This window comes from Cebus imitator, unplaced genomic scaffold (genome assembly GCF_001604975.1).
Source record: "Cebus imitator isolate Cc_AM_T3 unplaced genomic scaffold, Cebus_imitator-1.0 Scaffold22, whole genome shotgun sequence".
In the NCBI taxonomy this organism is placed as follows: Eukaryota; Metazoa; Chordata; class Mammalia; order Primates; family Cebidae; genus Cebus; species Cebus imitator.
In genome coordinates, this window is record NW_016107337.1 from 506429 (window position 1) to 529431 (window position 23003).

The following is a 23003-nucleotide window of genomic DNA, read 5'->3' on the forward strand; positions in this document are numbered from 1 at the left end:
AACTGTGATTGAACACATTGGTAAAGGGAAGAGTTGTAATTTTTTGCCCCTTTTTTTAATATAGGAAAAATAAATGCTGATAAGAATAATTTAGTCGAGAAATAAAACCCAATGACATAAGATACAAAGATGGTAACTGTTGGAGCAATTAAGTAGAAAAAGTGGGAGTAAGAATCAATGTACCAGCAGAGGGACTAGCCTTTCATAAGAACAATGATAGTTCAACTACAGGAACAGGACGAGGAGAGATGGTAGGAGATGAACAGATATGGTAATACAAATTTGCAAAAGACCTTTTATAATTGCTTCCATTTTCTTAGTTATGCCAAGATATTATACCTTAGAGTAAGAATGAAGGAGAGATCTGTCAACTGCTTAATTAAGGTATCTTTAAATCTGGAAAATCCAGTTTCACTGACCATCTCATTGTAGCAGTGTGATGTGGCAGTTAAGAGCACAGAGTCTAGAGACAGGCTGACTGCCATGGTTTGAAACCAGTCCATTACTTGCCCTATAACTTTGCACAGTTAGTTATGCTCCCTATACTTCTCCTCACTTGGTAAAGGGAAAAATAATAATATCTACCTCAAGCGGTTATTGGAAGATAAAATTAGTTAACACCTATAAAGTACTTAGAACAATCCTTGGCATACAGTAATCACTACATAAATAGTTGCCATTGTTATTACTAAGGAATTACACACCACAAATCCATTCTCAAATGAGAACAAAGACAGCTATACTAAGGTATTACTTGTGTAGGTTTTCTTGAACTAAAAAGTAAAATGTTTTGCTAAACTTGAGGATAAATCTCATGTACTCGCTAAGCAACATTTAAAGGAAAACTTCAGGTTTTCACTTACACAGATGACTTCCCATTGCGAGGATCTTTGAATGTTGTTGTTCTTGTGTTATGATCAACAAAATACCTTACACCTTCACGAGTATATCTAATTTCCCAGCCTTCTGGCAGGGGTTCTTCATTCTGTAAGCTAAAAGATAAAGTTAAAATCATAAGATGAACATTTTCTAGGTACTAAAAATATCTGATTCAAGGTTGGTTGATTCTACCTACAGATACATGCAAGATGACTTAAGGCTGCAGTATATACATACCCTTGAGTTCTTGGATCTTCCCACTGGGTTGTTTTTGTGTTATGATTCACAAAGTAAACCCTGTCTGTCGAATCCACTCTTTTTTCTAAAACATAAAGTGAGCATAATAGCTATATATATATATTTCATATATATATATATACACACACATATATATATATATATACATATATATGTATATGTATATATATACCTTATAGATTATTACCAAAAATATAACAGCTTACCCCAGCCTGGTGGCAAAGGTCCATAAGGGTCATTCTCTGCAGCTAACATTGAAGCCTGATTGCAGAAAAGATGGGGGAGAGAAATAAAATAACTGTGTTTTAATATGAAAGTAGAAATAAGCCAAGCACGTGGCAGAATCACATTTTATAATAATTTTTTAAAAATATGATAAGGGGCTGGGCACAGGGGCTCACGGCTGTAATCTCAGCACTTTGGGGAGCCAAGGTGGGAGGATCACTTCAGCCCAGAAGTTTAAGGCCAGCCTGGAAGACCTTGTCTCTATTAAAAAAAAAATTTTTTTTTAATTAGCCAGACGTGGTGGCACATACCTCAAGTCCCAGCTACTTGGAAGGCTGAGGTGGGCAGATCAACTGAGCCCAGGAGGTAGAGGCTGCAGTGAACTGTAATCACACTACTACTGCACTCCAGCCTGGGCAACAGAGCAAGAAGCTGTCTCAAAAATATATCTTTGTTATCAGTTAGACAGACAGATAGATAGATAGATAGATAGACAGATAGATAGGTAGACAGATAGATAGATTAAAGAAATATAGCAATTTCAAGACACAAAGTTTTTTTTTAGTTTTTTTTGAGACAGGATCTTGCTCTGTTACCCAGACTGGGATACAGTGGCATGATCTCGGCTCATAGCAGCCTCTGCTTCCTGGGCTTAAGCAATCCTCCCACCTCAGACCGTGGACTAGCTGGGACTACAGACATGCCGCACCACACCCAGCTAATTTTTGTATTTTTTGTAGAGACAAGGTTTTGCCATGTTTCCAAAGCTGGTCTTGAACTCCTAGGCTCAAATGATCCATCTGCCTTAGCCTCCTACTGTGCTGGGATTACAGGTGTGACCCACCACTCCTGGCCAAGACACAAAGTGCTTAAAATGTTATGAAGAGGAGACTATCAACTAATCAAATTAATTATTCGTTTTTCCAAAATGATTTAGAAATAATATACTGGGATCAATACTTTAATCTCCCAGTCCTTCCATACTAATCTATAGAGGGAACATGAAATGGAAGATAAACATATAGGAAATCATGGTGTTTAAATCAGTTTAAAAATAGAACGATTATCACAATTTTCTTTAAAGCAAATGCCTACTAATAAAGCTAACACTCAACTCCAGTATCATTTGTAGAAATTAACTTTTAATTAGTATCTTTTATATTTTCATACATACATAAAACATTTTTATGTATGTTTCCACATTCTTATTATAACCTAGAAATATATTCTGAAGAAAATATAAGCATTCTATCAAGAATTCTAAAACAATGCCAAATATAAAAATCATTACCTGAAAAAGAATTTCTTAAAATATATGCATCTTGATGAATATAATCCTGTAATACACCCTGTTAATTATACTCAATATTTATCTTCCACCTGTTTTTAAGAACCAAATCCCTGTTTTGTTTGAGGCAGGAATGTGGCCATAAAGATCATTCCATTCCCCCTCCCTTGCAGCAGAGTTGGTAGCGTGACCAATTCTGGCCAATGAGGTATAGGCAGAAGGCCATGATGAGGGCATCCTTCTCTAAGTAAAAAAGGCAAGGGCTTGCAACAACAGAGCCATCTGCCCTTTCAATTCCTTGTTCTCTTTCTTTTTGCCTAGACTGTGGATGTGAGGCCCACAGCACAGTGCTCCATATAAATGAAGTAATAAGCCTGAAGCGTGATACAGATGGCAGAGCAAAAAGACAGAAAGAACCTGGGTACTTGATGGCACTACTGAGTCAATGCAGCATTTGTTTTAGATCTCTACCCCAGACTTGATGTTGTACTGAGATAATTAAATCTAAAGTGTTTAAGGAGATTCTATTACTTGCAAGAAAGCATTCTTCTGATACATATCTGTTACCTTATTCTGCCCTGTTCACCAAAGGTTTTCATGTGTACAGGTAAGTCCAACCAAAAACAAACCCACACAATACTGAGGGAATGTATTCTCTCCTCGGGTCCACAAGGGGGCGTGGTTTCAAAGACAAGAACTTCCCAGTGACATGCTCAACCTGCCTTTTTTCACATTTCCATCTGGGAGCTTAGAGGTTTTTGTTTAACTTTCACTCACAAGGTAAGACAGACTGCCCAGAAATCAAAGGTCAATCACTCTAGCGGGAGTTTAAAGGAACTCCTTTCATAGGACAAAAAACTTAAATGCAGCAGGAATAACTCCAGGTTAAAAGTCCCCTTCTCTTGCATATGTTCAGACTCCATTTCTGGATCCCCTCTCATGACAGCATGGGAGCTCGCTCTCTTTCTATTTCTTTCTCCTTTCTCTCTCTCTCTCTGCCTAAATAAATCACTTTCTGCAAAACTCTTTGGGGTCCAGTATTTACTTAAACAAACTCACCATGTCCCGCGGGGTCCTCTCCCCGATTCTTGGGTGAGTGGGGGACCAAGGGCCTGGAAGAACACATCCTATCTGGGAGCTGATCCTTTCCCATGTCCTGCAACCCGGTCTCAATATTATTACTATATATAGCTAAACTATGGAACCTTACCACAGATTTCTATACAAGTCATGAAAGAACCAGCAATTGAAGGCAGCAGGAGATGCTATGGAAACTAGGCTGCCTACTCCCTTCCTGCTAGCTACATAAAACCAGGAGAGTGGGTCAATCTGCAAATGAGAACTTATTATTTAATCTCTGAAAACAATGTGATTGAGGCCGGACACAGTGGCTCACACCTGTAATCCCAGCAGTTAGGTAGGCTGAGGTGGGTGGATCATTAGGTCAGGTGTTTGAGACCAGCCTGGCCAACGTGGTGAAACCCTATCTCTCCTAAAAATACAAAAATTAGCCAGGCGTGGTGGCAAGTGCCTGTAGTCCCAGCTACTTGGGAGGCTGAAGCAGGAGAATTGCTTGAACCTGGGAGGCAGAGGTTGCAGTGAGCCAAGATCACACCATTGCACTTCAGCCTGGGTGACAGAGCGAGACTCCGACTAAAAAAAAAAATTTGGTTGAAAGAGCCAGACTGCAGGAGGATTTTGCAGAAAGTTACTTACATTTTCTTCTTATGTTTCTTTCTTACTTCCTTTCTATCTGCTAGCCTCTACACTTCAGATTTTTTCAAGTTACTTCAAAACACTATCTGCAGTTGCCCAGAACTTAAAATTTATCTTTTCTACCTTCTATGATCAAATCATTTATCAAAGGAGTTTTGTTTTGTTTTTTCCACTCCTCTCATGGATGTTTGCTTATGGTTGATTCAGTAAATCACCAATTGGTCAAATTCTCAGACAGCATTAGATTTTTTGGGCAAAACTTTCCAGTTCTGGAAATACCTTTGATGGGGCAAAACAGATGAGTGTTGCTTTTTAGAATCTAGGAAGAGAATCAGAATAGCTAGAATACTGCAAGACAGGCTCCAAGTAAAATCATAAGGTAACTGGTTTTGTTTAAAGGAAACAAAATTATTATAAAGGTGGAGGATTGAAAATTAGTAAAAATATTATTTTTTTAAGGATTGCATTTATGAAACTATCCCTTAGTAAGGATATAAAACTTAGTGTATGAGTTATGTTACTAAACTATTATATTTTTTAATATTATTAAGTGCTTATATATATCAGAAACACCATTTATTAAACATTAACTAAAAAATATCTTGTGACACAGTCTATACCATTTCAAAAAGCATCAAAATAAATATGTGATTATGGTCAAGGAATAGCAAAAAAAAAGAAAAATCACCGTAATAGAGGACAAATGCCTGAGGGAGGCAGTTATGACATCGTCTTATAATTTGCTAATTACCGAATAGAGGTATCGTTGGTTAAACTGTTGCATAGCTCCCTGCAACTGGTTCCGCTGAGATTGCCACTGTTCAAAATTTCGGACAGATTCCATGGTAGGCCGCTGCCATGTTGTTGTTCTGGTGTTATGATCCACATAATAAACTCTTCCACGATCATCAACTCTTCTTTCCCAACTACCACAAATAAAACAAACAATGATAAAAATAAACAATCACCTCTTAATATAAGAAAATGAAAAGCAGCTATTACTTCACTCAATTTAAAAATCAAGTTCAAGATATGTTAAAATAACTTAAAAATAATATAAATATTGATATTTTTCAGAAAAACATAAAAAAACTATGAACTATTTATTTTAGCTAAATTACCTTCCCATTCTACCAATATCATTTTTCTTCTTTAATCACTTTAATGTTTAGTCCCACACTAGAAGTGGTTGCTTATTTTCCTTTTCTTTTTTTTTTAAATGTTATTTTAAGTTCTTGGATACATGTGCAGAACATGCAGGTTTATTACATAGGTGTAAATGTGCCATGGTGGTTTGTTGCACCTATCAATGTATCACGTAGGTTTTAAGCCCCACAAGGGGAAGGAGAGCATTGGCACTAATATAATTTCTAAAGACTGTCTAAAAAGAGGCCAATGAGTGAACCGTTTCAGTATCACTCTGGCTACTCTTTCTGCTTTTTTGGGGGGATGGAGTTTTGCTCCTGTTGCTCAGGCTAAAGTACAATGGTGCCATCTCAGCTCACTGCAACCTCTGCCTCCCAGGTTCAAGTGATTTTCCTGCCTCAGCCTCCGGAGTAGCTGGGATTACAGCCACACACCACCATGCCGAGCTAACTTTTGTATTTTTAGTAAAGACAGGGTTTTGCCATGTTGGCTAGGCTGGTCTCAAACTTCTGACTCTAGGTGATCTGCTCACCTCCTGGCCTCCCAAAGTGTTGAGATTATGGGCATGAGCCACCACACCTGGCCTCTCCATTTTTTTCATCATCATCTTTTTTTTTTCTTTTTTTGAGATGGAGTTTCCCTCTTTTGCCCACTGCAGTGCAGTGGCACGATCTCAGCTCACTGCCACCTCCACCTTCTGGTTTCAAGCAATTCTCCTGCCTCAGCCTAATGAGTAGCTGGGATTACAGGTGCCCACCACCACGCCTGGCTGATTTTTGTATTTTTAGTAGAGACAGGGTTTCACCATGTTGGCCAGGCTGGTCTCAAACCCCTGCTCTCATGATCTGCCCGCTTGGGCCTCCCAAAGTGCTGGGATTACACGCGTGAGCCACCAAGCCTGGCCTCCTTTTTTGGATAAGCATTTACTGACAGTGCCTGCTGTATACCAAGCAATATGCTGTATAGCCAATGCCCGTGTTCAGGATGAGTTAACTGAACTCTTTTTATTACTTTTTAACTCACCTTCCTGCCGTTATATTGCTGCCAATTATCTTCCTGAAATGCAGGTGGACTCCATGTCATTCCACCCACAATGGCTCAATGGCATGGCATAAAAATGAGTTGTCCACCTTTTCAGCCTCATCTCCCTGAGATCCTACAAGGGTGTTGAATTTTGTCATGCCTTTGCCTCACAGAATACCCTTCCCTATTTCTCACCAACCAGAATTCTACCCATCCTCCAGGGTTCACTCTAACTCCTACATGTTCTACAAATGTAAAAACTATTAAACCTATTTTTGTCATTAATGTATACAATGATCTTAAAATCCTTTCAGTAACCAATTCTAAATTTCTTATATAAACTTGTTGCTAAAAATACAATGGGCTCACAATAGACTCTAAAGATGAAATTAAAGACAATCTCTGCCTAATTTTTGGATAACAGTTTCAGCGAAATAATCCCCTTGTCATGGCACTCAATGAATGGGCTAAATGAATGACTATAATTTGATGATCCTGTCTTAGTTAAAATGAACTTCATATTTGCTATATTGAAATATCAGCTCCATGTTTTCCAGTAAGTTCTCATTTAATACTGTAGAATCAAGACCTAAGTGCTTTATTCCATAAAAGAGAAATATCCCATAAAAATATCATATTCTCTGCCTTGAATTTGCTAGATTTTTCAAGGTGTTTTATGATGGTGGGTTTTAAATTGAATCTGGAAAGGCAATCTGAGTATCTAAGAAATATATTTCGGGTACATACAGAATGTTTGAGATGAATGAATGCAAACTGCAATTCAAACAGCTATCAGTGCAATATGTAGACAGCTATGAAAGAACACAAAGTTAAAGGAAGACTCATTTGTGAATGGCCTTAAGTGACAGACTAATAACATGAAGTTTAGTATGTAATAAAAACATTATTAATTTAAAATCTTCTACAATTTTAGGTGTAAGTTCACTCGTGGCAATCTTTCTAGATCATTGTTTTGATCCACTTTAATATTTAAGTCATTAAATCTTATGAAATAACACAGTTTAGAACACTATCTATGGAGAACTATACATATAAACCGTCCTAAATATCACCTTTCCTTAAAAAAATAACAAGGACTGACAATTACCAAATTTTGCAGTATCTCTCAGTAACTCATGCCAATGTTTGACAGTCTCTTAAGGAAGCCCTATAGACTATCTGCTCTCATTGACTAAACATTCATTGTTTATAAAAAGAAATGTAAAGAAATTGAATATATGCAGAATGAAAGAATCAAATTTTGCTGTATTAAATAAATTTAAAAACCACATGTGTGATAAAATATAACTGCAGGTGCATAAAGGTGCTATATTACCCTGGAGGTAAAGGTTGTGGTCTCTCCCATGTGGTAGTTCGGGTATTATGATCCACATAATAGGTTCTACCATGAGGATCTTTTCTTTGTTCCCACCTTTAATAAAAATACAAAAATAACAGTAAGAAACAACACACTAGGACAATCTTAAAAATGACTCTTCTTTGTATTCAGAAAAATGACCAATAAACTTTATATTAAAAAACTATACACACAGCTATATATATAAAGGCTACTATATATATAAAAGTGTTCATTTTTTCAATTATTAGTACTTTTTAAACCTCTTAATTATTCCCTTTTTATTACAGTATTGGAAATTCAAAAAGTATAGTTAGCAGAAAAGAATACCCCATATTTTTAAAAGGTAGTAATTTATAGAATTCCAAATTATCAGAAAACAGAAATTGAACCAAGAATAAAGAAACCTTCAACTTAATATTAAATCCAAGGCACAAAATGCCTATTAAGTAATATATTGACTTTGCTATAATTTCAAAAGTGCCCATCTAAAAGATTTTTAGCAGAAACGCCTATATGTGGTGATACTGCTCCATGAAAACTCTTTCATCTGTGTGTATAGTGTCTTTTTTATGTGTGCATATCTATTCCAGTTTTGGTTTTGGTAGGTTTCTGAATTTATGGAAATTATTATTTTACCTTATTCCTATTCTATTTTGAAGACTCTCAGTTTCTCATTTCTCCTATTCTCATTTTTTCTTCTGTGATTCCTGTTAATTTCTCTACAGTCTTTTCTTAATATGGTATATATAGAATAATTTTTAAAAATAAAAACTGGTGGGCTAGGCACAGTGGCTCATGCCTGCAATCCAGCACTTCAGGAGGCTGAGGTAGGTGGATCACCTGAGGTCAGAAGCATGAGACCAGCCTGACCAACAGGGAGAAACTCCGTCTCTACTAAAAATATGGAAAAAAAAAAAAAAAATTAGCTGGGCATGGTGGCACACACCTGTAATCCAAGCTACTAAGGAGGCTGACTCATGAGAACTGCTTGAACATGGGACACAGAGGTTGCAGTGAGCTGAGGCTGCACCACTGCACTCCAGCCTGGGCAACAGAATAAAACTCTCTAGAAAATATCAAATAAAATAAAAATCAATAAACAAATAAATAAAAACTGGTACTTCTGAGTTTAAGACTCTTGTTTTCAATTTTTAAGTAGAATAGCCAGAACACATTTTCCTTATTCTTAAACACAAGGACTCAAGAAGGCAGTGTTTAAGAAGGAAAATGAGAGAGTGTTCCTGGGATGCTGTCAATGTTCTATGTTTTGACTTGTATGATGGTTATAAATGTCTTTTGTGATAAATCAGCTTCATCTATATGTTTTGGAGGAAAGCACTTTTCTGTGAATGTGTGATGTTTCCTAATAAAATGATTTTTTAAAATGTGATTGCTTATCAAGAAGCCCTAAACTAGAATGGTGAGCTTTGATAAGTTGTCCTGCACCAAGAGGGAGGCTCAAGGATCTCCCATAAAGCATCCAACAATCTTCCCTTCTACCTTCCTTCTCCATCTGCAGTTTTGAGAGAGGATCAAGTAGCTTTTCCCTATTATTTGTTAATATGGTAAATTTATATTTTCAAATATAAATAAATCTGTGAGAACCCCCCCAAAAGAACCCAATTAAATTGATTTTTTATTAAGTGTTTATTATTCTCTTTAAATTATATTTATACACCATAACCATATATACTGAAACTACTCCCTAGTTTGCACCCATACATACATGTATACTTAAAATGACAAATGCACACAAAAAAATTTAGAAATTTGTTTAGGCTGCATCTAACAAACCTAAGTCACTAAATTCTTAAGTAGTAACCATAAACAATAAAGAGTCCCAAGTTCACAACTGACTTGGGGGTCACAAAAAAATTATTCAACTTACCTATTATATCCTACACTGGAACATTCATGCTAATTGGTAATGCAAAAGCTTAGATATTCTTTATAAAGCATTTCACTAAAATCAGACACTCTGAAGGTTAAGGTTTACTCTATTTGTTTCTATAAAAAACCTCATGGGAAGAAGAAGTTAAATATAAAATTTCATTTTAAAGGCCTTTCAGGAATATGTCTAAGATGTACCAATGGGCTATTTATCTGTATGAAAGCTAACTACCAAAACCAAATGAATACCTAAAAACCTGATCAAGTTTCACTTTTGCAATTTTTAGGTACTAATTCCCATAAGCAGTCCTTGAATTTTTATTGCTATCTTATAGTAAAATTTCCTGGTTTCGACTATTTCTTCACAAATATCCTTAACTATTTTTAACTTAGCTTTAATTTTTTATCAAAATTACATATACTTTCATATAGTTTAATATATACCTTCATAGCTATATAATTATATATACCATCACATAGTTTTAACAGTATCTACTGTCTAGTTCACTTGATTTTCTACTCCCCAAGGCAATATTTTTAACTTTTCACTCAATTTTTTAGGTATTTACCTCTTTTACTTATTAACTTGCTTGACTTATTGTGATTTATTTAATTTCAAGCATAATATATTGACTTCTTACTAGGAAAGATGAAGCTACAGGTCTCTTTCCCGCACACATACACATTTACGTTTACCCTCCTCCCAACCATTCCAAACATACATATATGTTGTACCTTGCCTTAGAGTTATCATTGTGACTATGAAAACTCTTCCCACAGCCGAGACATGGAACATACCCTGATTTCTTTTTTAAAAAATACTATTAGCTAGAAAAATTATCTCCACTTCCCTTACTTACTGTCTACATTCTTATCATTCAACCCCAAATACTTTTCCAGTTGCATAAATCTCCTCCTAAAATGTTCAGGCTCATTAGCTGCTCTGTGATTGCCCCTGCCTGCTGATTAGCTTCCAGCCTAGACTGAGTGTGTGCTGTCCGAGAGCGCTCTGGGCTTTCCCTCACCACTGCGCCGGCATTCCTTTCACTCCTCTGCAGCAGATCCTCTGATGCTGCATCCAGTGTCTTTTACTTTCACTACCTAGTTTTGGGAAAACACAAGTCCTAGTGGCTTTCTAAGAAAGAAGACATAGGAAGTGAACTTTTGGAAACCTAGGATGTGCAAAAATGTATTTATTCTATGCAAACACTAAACAGTATGGCTGGATGCAGAATTATATGTTGGGTATAATTTTCTTCAGCATTTAAGGCATGAGCCCACTGTCTTCCACTGTCTTCTAGCTTTTCCTGTTGATTCTGGGAAATCTGATGCCATTTTGATTAGTATGAAATGTGCTTTATTTTTTATTTTTTTTTCTATTCTATCTCCCCACAACTTACTACCAAGACCCATCTTACGTCAACCTAAAAGATTAGCATTTACCTCACTTCAGGCTCTCTTAATTTCTCCCCTGGATTAGTGGCTTTTATACTTTTTTTGACCACAGTTGAGACAGTAAGAAGTGTGTTTTATATAAACCAGATTAATATTTATCTACTGATTTTATACACACACACACATATACACACACACACACACACACACACCAGAAAAAGAAACTTTCAGGAAACAATGCTTACTCTTACTACATTTAACATCTTCCAATATTTCCTATTCTCACCTATATTTTTTTTTATTTCATATGTGTTCAAATGCTGGTCATAAATAACCTATTAACAGGTTGCACTCTACAATTTGTAAAACACTAATCTAGATTACTGCAAAATTCTAATACAAAGATCATAAATGGTGGCAACAAGCCTTTTGAAGCATTTATCTGGTCCCAACAGAATTAGATTCATGTACTTACTGTTTTGAACTAGAATGCCAGATTCCCTCATTTATAAAACAGCCTAGCCACTATCCCAACTCCTTAACTCCTCGGCTCTCTATACCACTGCAAAAATAATCTTAATAAAAGCAAAGAGGACTATGCCACTCCCCTGCTTTACATTCTTTAATGCTTATTCGTGGTTTTCAGACAAAACTCCCAAACCCTTCACAATCACACAAAATTCTTCATAGGGCTGTTTGCTCTTCAGCATCATATACCTTGCTGCCTCAAATGCTGAATTCAAACTGTGACAAAATAGTAATTCCTGGGTTCAGCATACTCATTTTCATGGGTGCTAGGGATTTGAATACGCAGTCGGCTCTACTGAAAATGAAACTTTTCACCACTCGTGCCTCCACTATTTGCTAAGTCCTACTCTTCGTTCAGAATCCACTGAAGTGCCATAGCTTTCAGAACATATTCTTTGACGTCAACAGCACAGGTTACTCCTCCTATTCCACCTCTGCGTATGTTCCTTCTCATGGCATCCTAAACTTACATCTGGCATACCTTTAATTATACTCGCTGACTGTTTACTTCACTCCCCTAACCCCAATGAGACGATGAGGTTCTTCACAGTTAAGAATAGCTTTTTATATGTGTTTGCCATAGTGACTGGCACATGAGGGACTAGGATAAATGACTAACATACCAAAGACAGGAGACACAGGACAAGAGCTTTTTGAGAGGGAAAGGAAAGCTAACAAAGGGTCTGAAACATTTGCAGGAAACAGAAGAGGGAAAAGCAGCTGCAAAATAAACTCAGAGAAAAGTCTGGTCTGAATGTATAGATTTAATAGTTAAAATGATGGACAGCTGGCCAGAAGTAGTGGTTCACGCTTGTGGGAGGCCAAGATGGCAGGATCACCTAAGGTCAGGAGTTCAAGACCAGCCTGACCAACATGTTGAAACCCCATCTCTACTAAAAATTCAAAAATTAGATGGGCGTGGTGGCAAGCGCCTGTAATCCCAGCCACTCATGAGGCTGAGGCAGGAGAATCATTTGGACCTGGTAAGCAGAGGTTGCAGTAAGCCAAGATCATGCTACTGCACTGTGGCCTGGGCAACAAGAGTGAAATTCCATCTCAAATAATAATAATAATAATAATAATAATAATAATAATAATAATGATGATAGAGAGTTCTAGATCTACTGTGGTAAGCACACAAAAGAAGATAAAAGGCTGAAACCATAATTAAGCACTGGACAACATCAGATGAGCCAGTAAAGGGCACTGAGAAAAAAGAGGAGATCCAAAAAAAACCAAAACCAAGATGCACTAACACAGTGACTGAGGTAAGAAAATGAGGACAATAGTGTAGAGACATCTAGAAGTGCAGTTTCAACAGCTACAAGAGTTGACATTCTGATCACTGTAAGCTGTATTGGAAAGCACTGTATCCATTACTTTTATTGCAGCACTTTCTGACTATATTGTATATACTGTACATGCTTACAACTCTGAATCACTAAAACCAAATAAGCTTCTTGAAGGCAGAGACAATTAATCATTAATTAATATTAGTACTATCAGTGCCAAAGGTCAAAGAAATTGTTAAGTGAATGCACTTCAGGAGATGACCAAATGGAATACACATATAGAATACCCTTTAAAGAAAATCATGAGGAGTGGAATAATTACAATGAGAAACTTAAAAGAGATTAAGAATTACTAAGCAGCAATGAAAAACTGCGTCTTTTTATAGAACCAATCAGCAAGTTACGTGACTCCCCAGCACTCAATATTAGCTGAGGAAAAGAAGAGCTATTTGGTCTCCAGCATCAGGTCTGGAAAACAGAACACCAAGGATGCTAGAGAACTGAGGATATTATATGGAGAGTTATGGTCACACTTATGAAAAGTAAAAATAAACCATGAATCAAATCAAGAGGGTCTTGCTAATTAACATCAGGTTTTTTCTTTTCCCTTCGTACTACTTATATTTCAACCAGATGAGCAATTGTTCTTCATTTCAAAAAGTACTTGCTTTGTAGCAAAAACAAATAGTAAGATTCAGATTCCAACTTAGGTTTCAAAGTTCTGAACAATGAAAACATTTTATATACACATTCTATAGTTAAATGTTAACAGGAAGTTCCTACTTTAACACCAGTCAAACATTAAAAATTTTACATACCCTGATGGCAAAGTTTCTGTGTTGGCATTCCCAGACTGCTGCCGTACAGGATCCATATACCCATCTGGCTGTCTTGATTTGGCTGCTTCAAAAGCAGAACTACTTCCAGAATTAGAGGTGTCAGGGTCTAACATACTTCTAGCTTCAGATCCCAATTCTGCACTGGTAGAAGGAATACATTCATTGTTTTCTGAGGAAGTCAGTATTTCTTGAACTGGAGGTTCTTCAACAGTAGTACTAGTGCAATGTGAAGACAAGGCATTTTCTTCAGACACTACTGGAGTACCCATGACAGAAGCATTAGCAGTTGGTGCAAATGAGGATGATTCTCCATTAACTGAGAAGGGAAAATTAATAAAACAATTTATCAAGTAATGATAAAGCAATCAATTACCTAATCAAATGACTACACTTATTCAGAGCCTAATCCAGACTAAGCAACTACATTCTCCAAACAGCAGCCAAAGTAATCTTTTCAAAATATATAACATAAAATAAAATAAAGATTATGTTTTTTGTTGCTCAAGATTTCAGGAATGAATATGTAAATGATAAAAATTTAAGTATGTATAATAATAACTTTAAGGAGAAAGGCACCAACATTAAGACAATCAACATTTTCCCTCCAAATCACCAATTCTGAGAGAAAGTCTGTATGGGCCAACTAAACTTTAAAATGATCCCTTTCAATCACCCTTCCCTTGTGCAAATAGTAGCTAACAGCAAAATAACTGTTTTGCCAATAGTAGGAAATGTATGATGGCATCAATTCTTAAGATAGTACCATAGGGGTTGCAAGAACCCATTCTATACTTTTTCGAGAAATGATCCAGTACTGCAATCCAGTGACATGGTTTTCCTAATTTTTATTTTAAGTGTGATTGATCTAGTTCACTATTTTATATCAGTATAAAAATGAGTCACTGTAAAGGTGAATAGATTACAGAACAAAACTTATTTGAAGACCATATATCAAAGTTCTAATGGAAATGGCAGAGGGAGACATAAAAAAAAATTTCAGGAGAATTAATGAAAAAAAAAAAAAAAAAAAAAAAAAAAAACCCAGTCATATTAAGTGCTACTGAAGGCTAAAGAAGTACCCAAAGATGTAATAAAGAATAGTGATAAAAGAGCTTAGAATTCATTCCAGATATGGGGAGGAGGGAGGGGGAAGTAAGGAGAAGGAAACAAGTTTTGGTCAAGAGACCCAAAAAACAGATCAGGATTTCCTAATGTACTTGATAAGACTCAATAACTTACTGAAAATACAATATCTCAGTCCTTATCCTAGACTTACTGAATCTCTAGGGGAAATTCTAGGGAAGAGCTTGGGGATCTGCATTTTCAACAAATCATGTGAGTTTTTAATCAGGAAAGTTTGGAGAAACCATGAAATATACCTTTCCAAGTTTTATAAAGAAAAAATGTTTAATATAAATAACATGAGAAATACCATGTATGATTTTATATCAATGAGTTTAAATTTGGCTAAACTAACTCAAGGGAAAAAAAAAGACAAATCAGAGTAGCAATAGAAAAGGCGATGAAAGTTCTAATAACATCCCTCCTAAAGGCCTGGGCTCAGACAGATTTTTGAGAAAATTCTATCAATCCCTTATCAAATAGATCATTCCTATGTTATTTAAGGTGCTATAACACATTAGGGGAGAAAAAGTGAAAAGGAGTTTCCTAACTCATTCTGGGAGGGTAATACAACCTTTCAAAGCTAAAACTGAACAACAGAACAAGAAGACTATAGACTAACATCATATATAAATTCAAGGATGACTTGAGATTAGGAAACTACATTAGAAAATCTACTATGTTAGCAGATTAAAGGTTAAAAGTCATATGATTATTTTCAATACGAACCAAAAAGCATTAAAAAAATCTTGGTAAAATACCTGATAAGAAGAATAAGGAAAAATTCACAAGTAATCTGGATTATCTATCACAAACCTACAGTCATTAATATACAACAATTGTAAAACATTTCAAGAACCTTTTTTTTGAGATGGTGTCTTGCTCTGTGACCCCAGCTGGAGTGCAGTGGTATAATCACAGCTCACTGCAACCTCCACCTCCTGGGTTCAAAAGATCATCCTGCCTCAGCCTTCCCAGTAGCTGGGATTGCAGCCACCTGCCATACCTGGCTAATTTTCCTATATTTTAGTAGAGAGGGGGTTTCACCTTTTTGGCCATGCCAGTCTCAAACTCCCGACTTCAAATGATACACCCAACTTGGCCTCCCAAAGTGCTGGGATTACAGGCATGAGCCACTGTGCCCATGTATTCTTACTATTTATTGTAAGAACTTCTATTAAGATCAAGAATAAATTAAAATCAGCAACAAAACCAGGAAGATCACAATTACCACTCCAATTCAATATTGATTATACCTGACAATCTATTAAGAAAAGTTATAACAACATTGGAAAGAATATAGTAAAATTTATTTGTAGCGAAAATGACAAAAAGATTATTTATTTAGAACACCAAAAAACTTAAAAAAATTAGAACCAATTAATTGGAGCTAAAACATTTCAGCAAAATGAACAAACACAAGATGAACATCAAAACTAAATCTAAGACCTATGTGAAGAAATTTTTTTTTCTTTCTTTGAGACAGAGGCTCACTCTGTCACCCAGGTTGAAGTGCAGTGGTGCAATCTTGGCTCACTGCAATCTTAGCCTCCCTGGTTCAAGCGATTCTCCTGTCTCAGGCTCCCAAGTAGCTGGGATTACAGGTATGCACCACCACACTGGCTAATTTTTTTTTGCATTTTTAGTAGAGATGGGGTTTCATCATGTTGACCAGGCTGGTCTCGAACTCCTGACCTCAAATGATCCTCCCACCTCGGCGTCCTGAAATTCTGGAATTACAGGTGTGAGCCACAGCATGCCCAGCTTGAAGAAAACTTTTAAAAAATATTACTAAAAAGATAGAATGAATACAGATATAAAATATCTCTCAATGGGAAGACTCAGTATTGTTAAAATAATAATAAACAATAAACAACTCTCCTTGAAATACAAATGCTGGTAAGCACTAGGAATTCTCATTCATTACGGTGGGAATGCAAGAGTACAGCCACTTTGGAAGATAGTTTGGCCATTTGTTACAAAAGTAAACATATTTTAAACATACAACCCACCAGTCTCACTCCTCAATCCAACTGAACTGAGCTTATATTCAAGTAAGAGCCTGCACACAAATGTATATAGCAACATTTTTCATAATTGTCAAAAACTGAAGCAACCAAGAAGCCTTAATAAGTGAATGGCTAAACAACTGTGGTACATCCTTAAAACAGAATGTTATTTAGTGACAAATGAGAGGGCAAGCCACTAAAGACATGGAGGAATCTTAAATGCACATTACTAAGTGAAAGGAGCCAATCTGAAAAGGCTACACACACTGTAGGACTCCAACCATGTAACATTGTGGGAAGGAAAACACTATGTAGACAGTGTTTCAAAACAGTGGTTGCAAAGGGTTTGAGTGATAGATAAATGAAATAAATTTTAGAGTAGTAAAACTATTCTGTATGATACTGTAATGGTGTGCACATGACAACATGCATTTCTCAAACCCACAGAACTAGTACAACACAAAGAATGAACCTTAATGTAAGGTAATGTAAATACAGACTTTAGTTAATAACAATATATTAATAATGGTTCATTAATTGTAACAAACATATCACAGTAATGGAAATGTTAATAATAGAAAAACTCTTGAATGGGATAGGAGGACATATGGAAACTTTCTACTATCTGCCCAATTATTCTGTAAATCTAAAACTGTTCTAAAATATAAAGTCTATTAATTTTTAAAAGCTCGCTTAGAAACTAAGTATTTCCATTCAATACTTCAATGAACATGTGTTTCTCAATATTGTTCAGAGCCGCATTAAGATGCCACAATAATCTTCGATTAGAGGGATTACTGTTCATATATGTCAATGGTTCTTGACTAGGGAATATTCTGCTCTCCCCACCTCCAAAGACATTCATTTAGCAATGTCTGCAAATGCATTTGGTTATCAGAACTAGGAGAAGGTAAGATGTTACCGGCACCTAGTGGATACAGGTCAGGAATACTGCTAAACATTCTATTAATACAATGCACAGGATAGCCCCATACAACAAATAATTATCAGGCCCAAAATGTCAATAGTGTTGAAATTGAGAAACTCTGATACCTATGTGCCCAGCCATCTGGTAGTATGCAGCCTATGGTAGTTGCAAAATAAACATCTGTTGACAAATGGATATAAGAAAGATTGAACAGATAAAACTGAAAAAATAAGGAAAGAAAAAAGAGGAAGGACAGGATGGTAGGCTCCCTGCTCATGCAGAAATATGGAGCAAAAAATTAAAATCTTATATAACAGGTATGACAGCAGAAGCTTATGCAAAGCATCTCATCTCCGCTACAAGACTTAAGACCACACCCGCTGACTTGGTTTCTTAATGAATGTATCCCAAGCCTTACTTTCAGCCATTATGACTTCTGAGTTACAAGACCTATCTTCCTAACTTCATGTTTAATCTTTGAGAGGTTAAGTTTCACATGAACTTTATGATATATCCATCTCAAAGCACCATGTATCTGTCTTCTCATTCTAAGGGTGCATTCAAATAAAGAAGAAAAAAGTAGACATACTAAATATCATTTTTACTCCATTTTAAAACTATGACATGAAAAATAACTGCTTGCATATACACAGAAAGTTTCTTTAATGTTCAATTCACACTTGAGAGTGTATGTGACTTTTAAGAGGGTTACATCATGAGGGAGCCTTGTGATGATGGTACAGTTCTGTATCTGGATTGTACTGGTGGTACATAAAGCTATATGTGTAACAAAACCATACAGAAACACACACATACACACACCCCACAGGTAGAAATGATGAAATGTGAACAAGCTCTATGGGTTATATTCATGTCAATTTCCTGATTTTGATATTCTACTATAGTTATACAAGATGTTAACACTGGAAGAGGCTGGTGAAGGGCACATGGAACCTTCCTATACATTTCTTTGCAACTTTGTGTATATTTATAATTACTTCAGAATAAAAAGCTAAGAAAAAAAGTGCAATAAACTTGTGATATCATTTAGTTCTGCAACTTACCAAACTGAGCTCTGATCTACTTATTAATAAAATAACTATATATTAGAAAAAGTTATTTCACACTAGAAGTTATGACCAGGGGAACAAAGTGGAAAAGAATGTATTTTTCTTAAATACCACTATCCAAGGTATTTAAGAAAAATACAAGGTGGTATTAAATACCACCTCATTTAAACTCCAAAACTGTCCTATAACGTAGTCGCATATTATCCTCTTTTCATAAATTTGAGGATGTTAAATTTGTCCAAGGTTACAGAATTAACATGCTCAGTGGTTGGGCTGAGACACCATGTTACCTACTGTCAGAAGCTAAATCTAATCTTTTTGCTACATCATGACTGCCTCCCATTTTAACCTGGAATATCTGCCAATCTTCATAGCAACTAAATTACCAAATGGGTCCCCTTAATCAAGATTCAAAAGAACAGGAGGTGGAGGGGGGAAGCTCTCATGTATAATAACTATCTTTGATGAAAATATATTGTTTGTCTTAAACCCCTTAGTATTGGCCCACAATCTCTAATCTGAAACTCTTAGTGCCAGGCGTGTTCCAGAATTCATAACTTTCAGAATTCACAAAGATAGTGAACAACATGGTAGCCCACGCCTATAATCCCAACAATTTGGAAAGCTGAGGTAGGATGACTGCTTAGGAGACTGAGACAAGGCTGCACAACATGGCAAGACCTCATCTCTAGAAAAAAAATCTTAATATTAGCCAGGTGTGATGGCACGTGCCTGTAGTCCCAGCTATTCAGGGACCTGAGGCAGGAGGATCACTTGAAACCAGGAGGTTATAGCTACAGTGAGCCATGATGGTGCTACTGCTCTCCAGCCTGGGGGTCAGGGCAAGACCCTGTCTCAAAAAACAAACAAACAAATAAAGGCAATGACATATACATTGTATATTACACTATGCCTGGAGGGGATTTGGGGACCACACATTGTGATTAAATACATTAATATTTCTGCAGCAAATTGTAGAGATGTGTATAGGAAGCATGATAAATAAAAAGCATAAACAGCCTTCCATCAGTTCTAGTCATTTTGACATCAAATGAGTTTACTAAAAACAAACAATGACAACAAAACAAAACAAAAAACCTTTTGGTTTCAGAGATTTCAAGATTGTGGAATTGCAGATTAAGAGATTAAAGACATTTAATATGTTATACACAGAACATGCACACCCCCATCCCATCTCCAGAAACAAAGACTAATTTTTGAAGTCCTTAATTAGAAAAAGTAATGCCATTTTACGCCAACATCTTAAAAGAACAGGGATTACCCACTCCTTGAAAAGATACCTGAATTCATCTTCCTATTAAGTGATGAACAATCATACAAAAAGACATCAGTTAAATGGCTGCTACCAACAGAGCAGGTTCCGGAAGCCTCTGTAAACCGGCCAATAGAATGATGACAGTTGGATTGTTTTGTCAGATGTCACTAGCAATAATCAGAGGTGGTGAAAAGGCTGGGGGAATGCTGTTTGAAGCCTAGCAGTATAAAAGATAAACAGTATAAAAGATAAAACTTTGAGATCCTATACCACACAGATCCTATAAAAACCAGACACATCAAAATGAATAGGAAGAAGGCAAAGTGCACAGAATCAATAGCCAGACAGCAAAATGTCAATTACAGTTCTTCTACTTCCTAGCTGTGCCCTCTTGGTGACTCAGTTCCTTCATCAGAGAAAAGGAAAAATACTGCCATCTATTTCAAAGAGTTATTGTGAGAGAGATAAATCAGGTAATGAATATATACTTTTCAGAACATGCAGGGCACAAATACAAGCTATTAACATTATTTTACAGATTGTCATAGATTTTCTTACAGTAACTATGAATGTCATGAGAATTATTTATGATGGAACCTTCATTTCAAGTTCCCCATATCCATTTTATATTTACCTTAAAATTTTAGGGAAGGATAAATAAGAGAGAACTGTGAGAAGTGAACTTATCACCAATGGAAAGAATCTATAAAGTATCAAACAAGCTGTAGAGGTATAAATAAGATTCTATGATGAGGAAAGCCCCAATTTCTTCTCATTTTTACATCAACATCTGAATACGTCCAAATGCCAAAGCATGCATCTAATTAGTAGTCAATGGATACTTTCACCAATGTATTCAATCAGCTGAATATTTTAGGAATAAGAGCAAAATGTCCAAATCCATATTCAAGTTTAATATCCCTTACCTAAAATGCTTGGAATGAGAAATGTTTCAGATTTTAGATATTTGTTTAAATTTTGGAATATGTGCATTTTACTTACCAGTTTAGCATCCCTAATCCAAAAATCCAAAATCTGAAATGCTCCAGTGAGCATTTCCTTTCAGCATCATGTCAGTGCTCAAACAGTTTCAGATTTTGGAGCATTTCAGATCTGGGATTTTCAGATTAGGGATACTCCATCTGTATTAGAAACAGTAGCAGTTTTAACTGGTCTGTTCTTAATTTAGAGATAATCAGAATAATCTAAGACAATATTTCCTGTTCTGCTTTGCTAACAGAAATCTCAGAGACAAATGTTCTGGCTAGAAAGTAGGTGAAAATCAGAAAATAAATGAACTTTGCTCATCATTATTTTCATCATAGGTGTATCTACTCTTCTCTTTGTTTTCTAGCCACCTTAATTTAAGACTAAAAATTTCTACCTACTTCGAGTACTTGGGAAACCATCCTTTAGTCTACTTTTTTTTAAAAGGGCAGCATTCTTAAAGAATTAAATTTTACAAATATCATTCATGTGATATTTGTAAATAAACATTCAGTTCCCAATGTTTACAAAAACTCTCATACGACTCTTGGTAAACATCCCCCAAACACCAACCTTGGATAAAAATACACAATTAAGACTTATTACTGTCCGAGTATGGTGGCTCATGCCTGTAATCCCAGCACTCTGGGAGGCTGAGGTGGTTGGATCACTTGAGGTCAGGAGTTCGAGAACAGCTTGGTCAACATGGTGAAACCTCATCTCTACTAAAAACACAAAAATTAGGGGAGCATAGTGGCACACACCTATAATCCCAGCTACTCGGGAGGCTGAGGCATAAGAATCTCTGGAACTCAGGAGGCGGAAACTGCAGTGAGCTGAAATCCTGCCACTGCACTCTAGCCTAGGAGACAGAGTGAGACTCAGTCTCAAAAAAAAAAAAAAGAAAAAAAGATGGACCTTATTATCAAAAAGGTCCATCTATTTTAATGTAATTATTGAATTGTTTCTTTACCTGTTTCTACTTTTCAATACGTTACCATAAATAGACAAACACAGGAAACAACATAGGATCTTCTTGAATAAAAAGACCAGGATTTCAACTTGATTCCCAACATGTGTGCTAATTATCTTAAACAAGTCCTAAGATGTTTAAGTTTCAGGAGACTCACCTGATAGAGTTAATATACAATGACCAAACAAAAAACAATTTATGAATCTTACTGAGTCCGCTAAAGATTATAGAGGACATCTTCCCTAGGCATTCCTCCTCTAATACAGAAATGCTTACTTTTGGAAAATAAACTTTCTGAGAGCTATTCAACTCCCAGTACATCTTTCCAAGTTAGATGCCAAGAATAATAAATTTGTATACTAAAAGATCGGATAAAAAAACCATTCATTACTCACTTTTACTAATAAATCAATGAATTAACTAAATTTCTTTCAGAAATATATTTTATATCATGAATTACATATATTGTTCGTGGTATAAAGCTTAAGAATCTAGCTCTCATATAAGCACTTGTTTAGTAAAATATGTTGTGACCTCTAAAATACTTTTGAAATATTTTCCTAAATAATTAGTAATGTTTCAAATTATTAGGAAAAATTTTAGGCACTGTAATTTTTCAATTCCAATCAGAGAAGATTAAGAAAGACTGCACAGGCTTGGTATGGTGGCTCACACCTGTAATCACAACACTTTAGGGAGGCAGAGGCAGGCAGATCACTTGAGGTCAGGAGTTTGAGATCAGCAAGTGGCCAACAAGGTGAAACTCTGTCTCTATTAAAAATACAAAAACTTTTAGTTG

The 23003-nt window shown here is 35.9% G+C and overlaps 1 protein-coding gene across 3 annotated transcripts in view; it reads right to left on the reverse strand.

Moving 5' to 3' along the window:
- Positions 1–23003, reverse strand: part of WWP1 (WW domain containing E3 ubiquitin protein ligase 1) — a 112221-nt gene that overhangs the window by 34112 nt on the left and 55106 nt on the right. For all 3 annotated transcript variants that reach the window (XM_017521794.2, XM_017521795.2, XM_017521797.2), the window contains exons 9-14: positions 13819–14155; positions 7872–7967; positions 5118–5292; positions 1344–1398; positions 1117–1201; positions 864–992 (exon numbers count right to left, since the gene is read on the reverse strand). In XM_017521794.2, coding sequence (XP_017377283.1) covers positions 864–992; positions 1117–1201; positions 1344–1398; positions 5118–5292; positions 7872–7967; positions 13819–14155 — 877 coding nt within the window. The remainder of the gene's footprint in view (positions 1–863; positions 993–1116; positions 1202–1343; positions 1399–5117; positions 5293–7871; positions 7968–13818; positions 14156–23003) is intronic.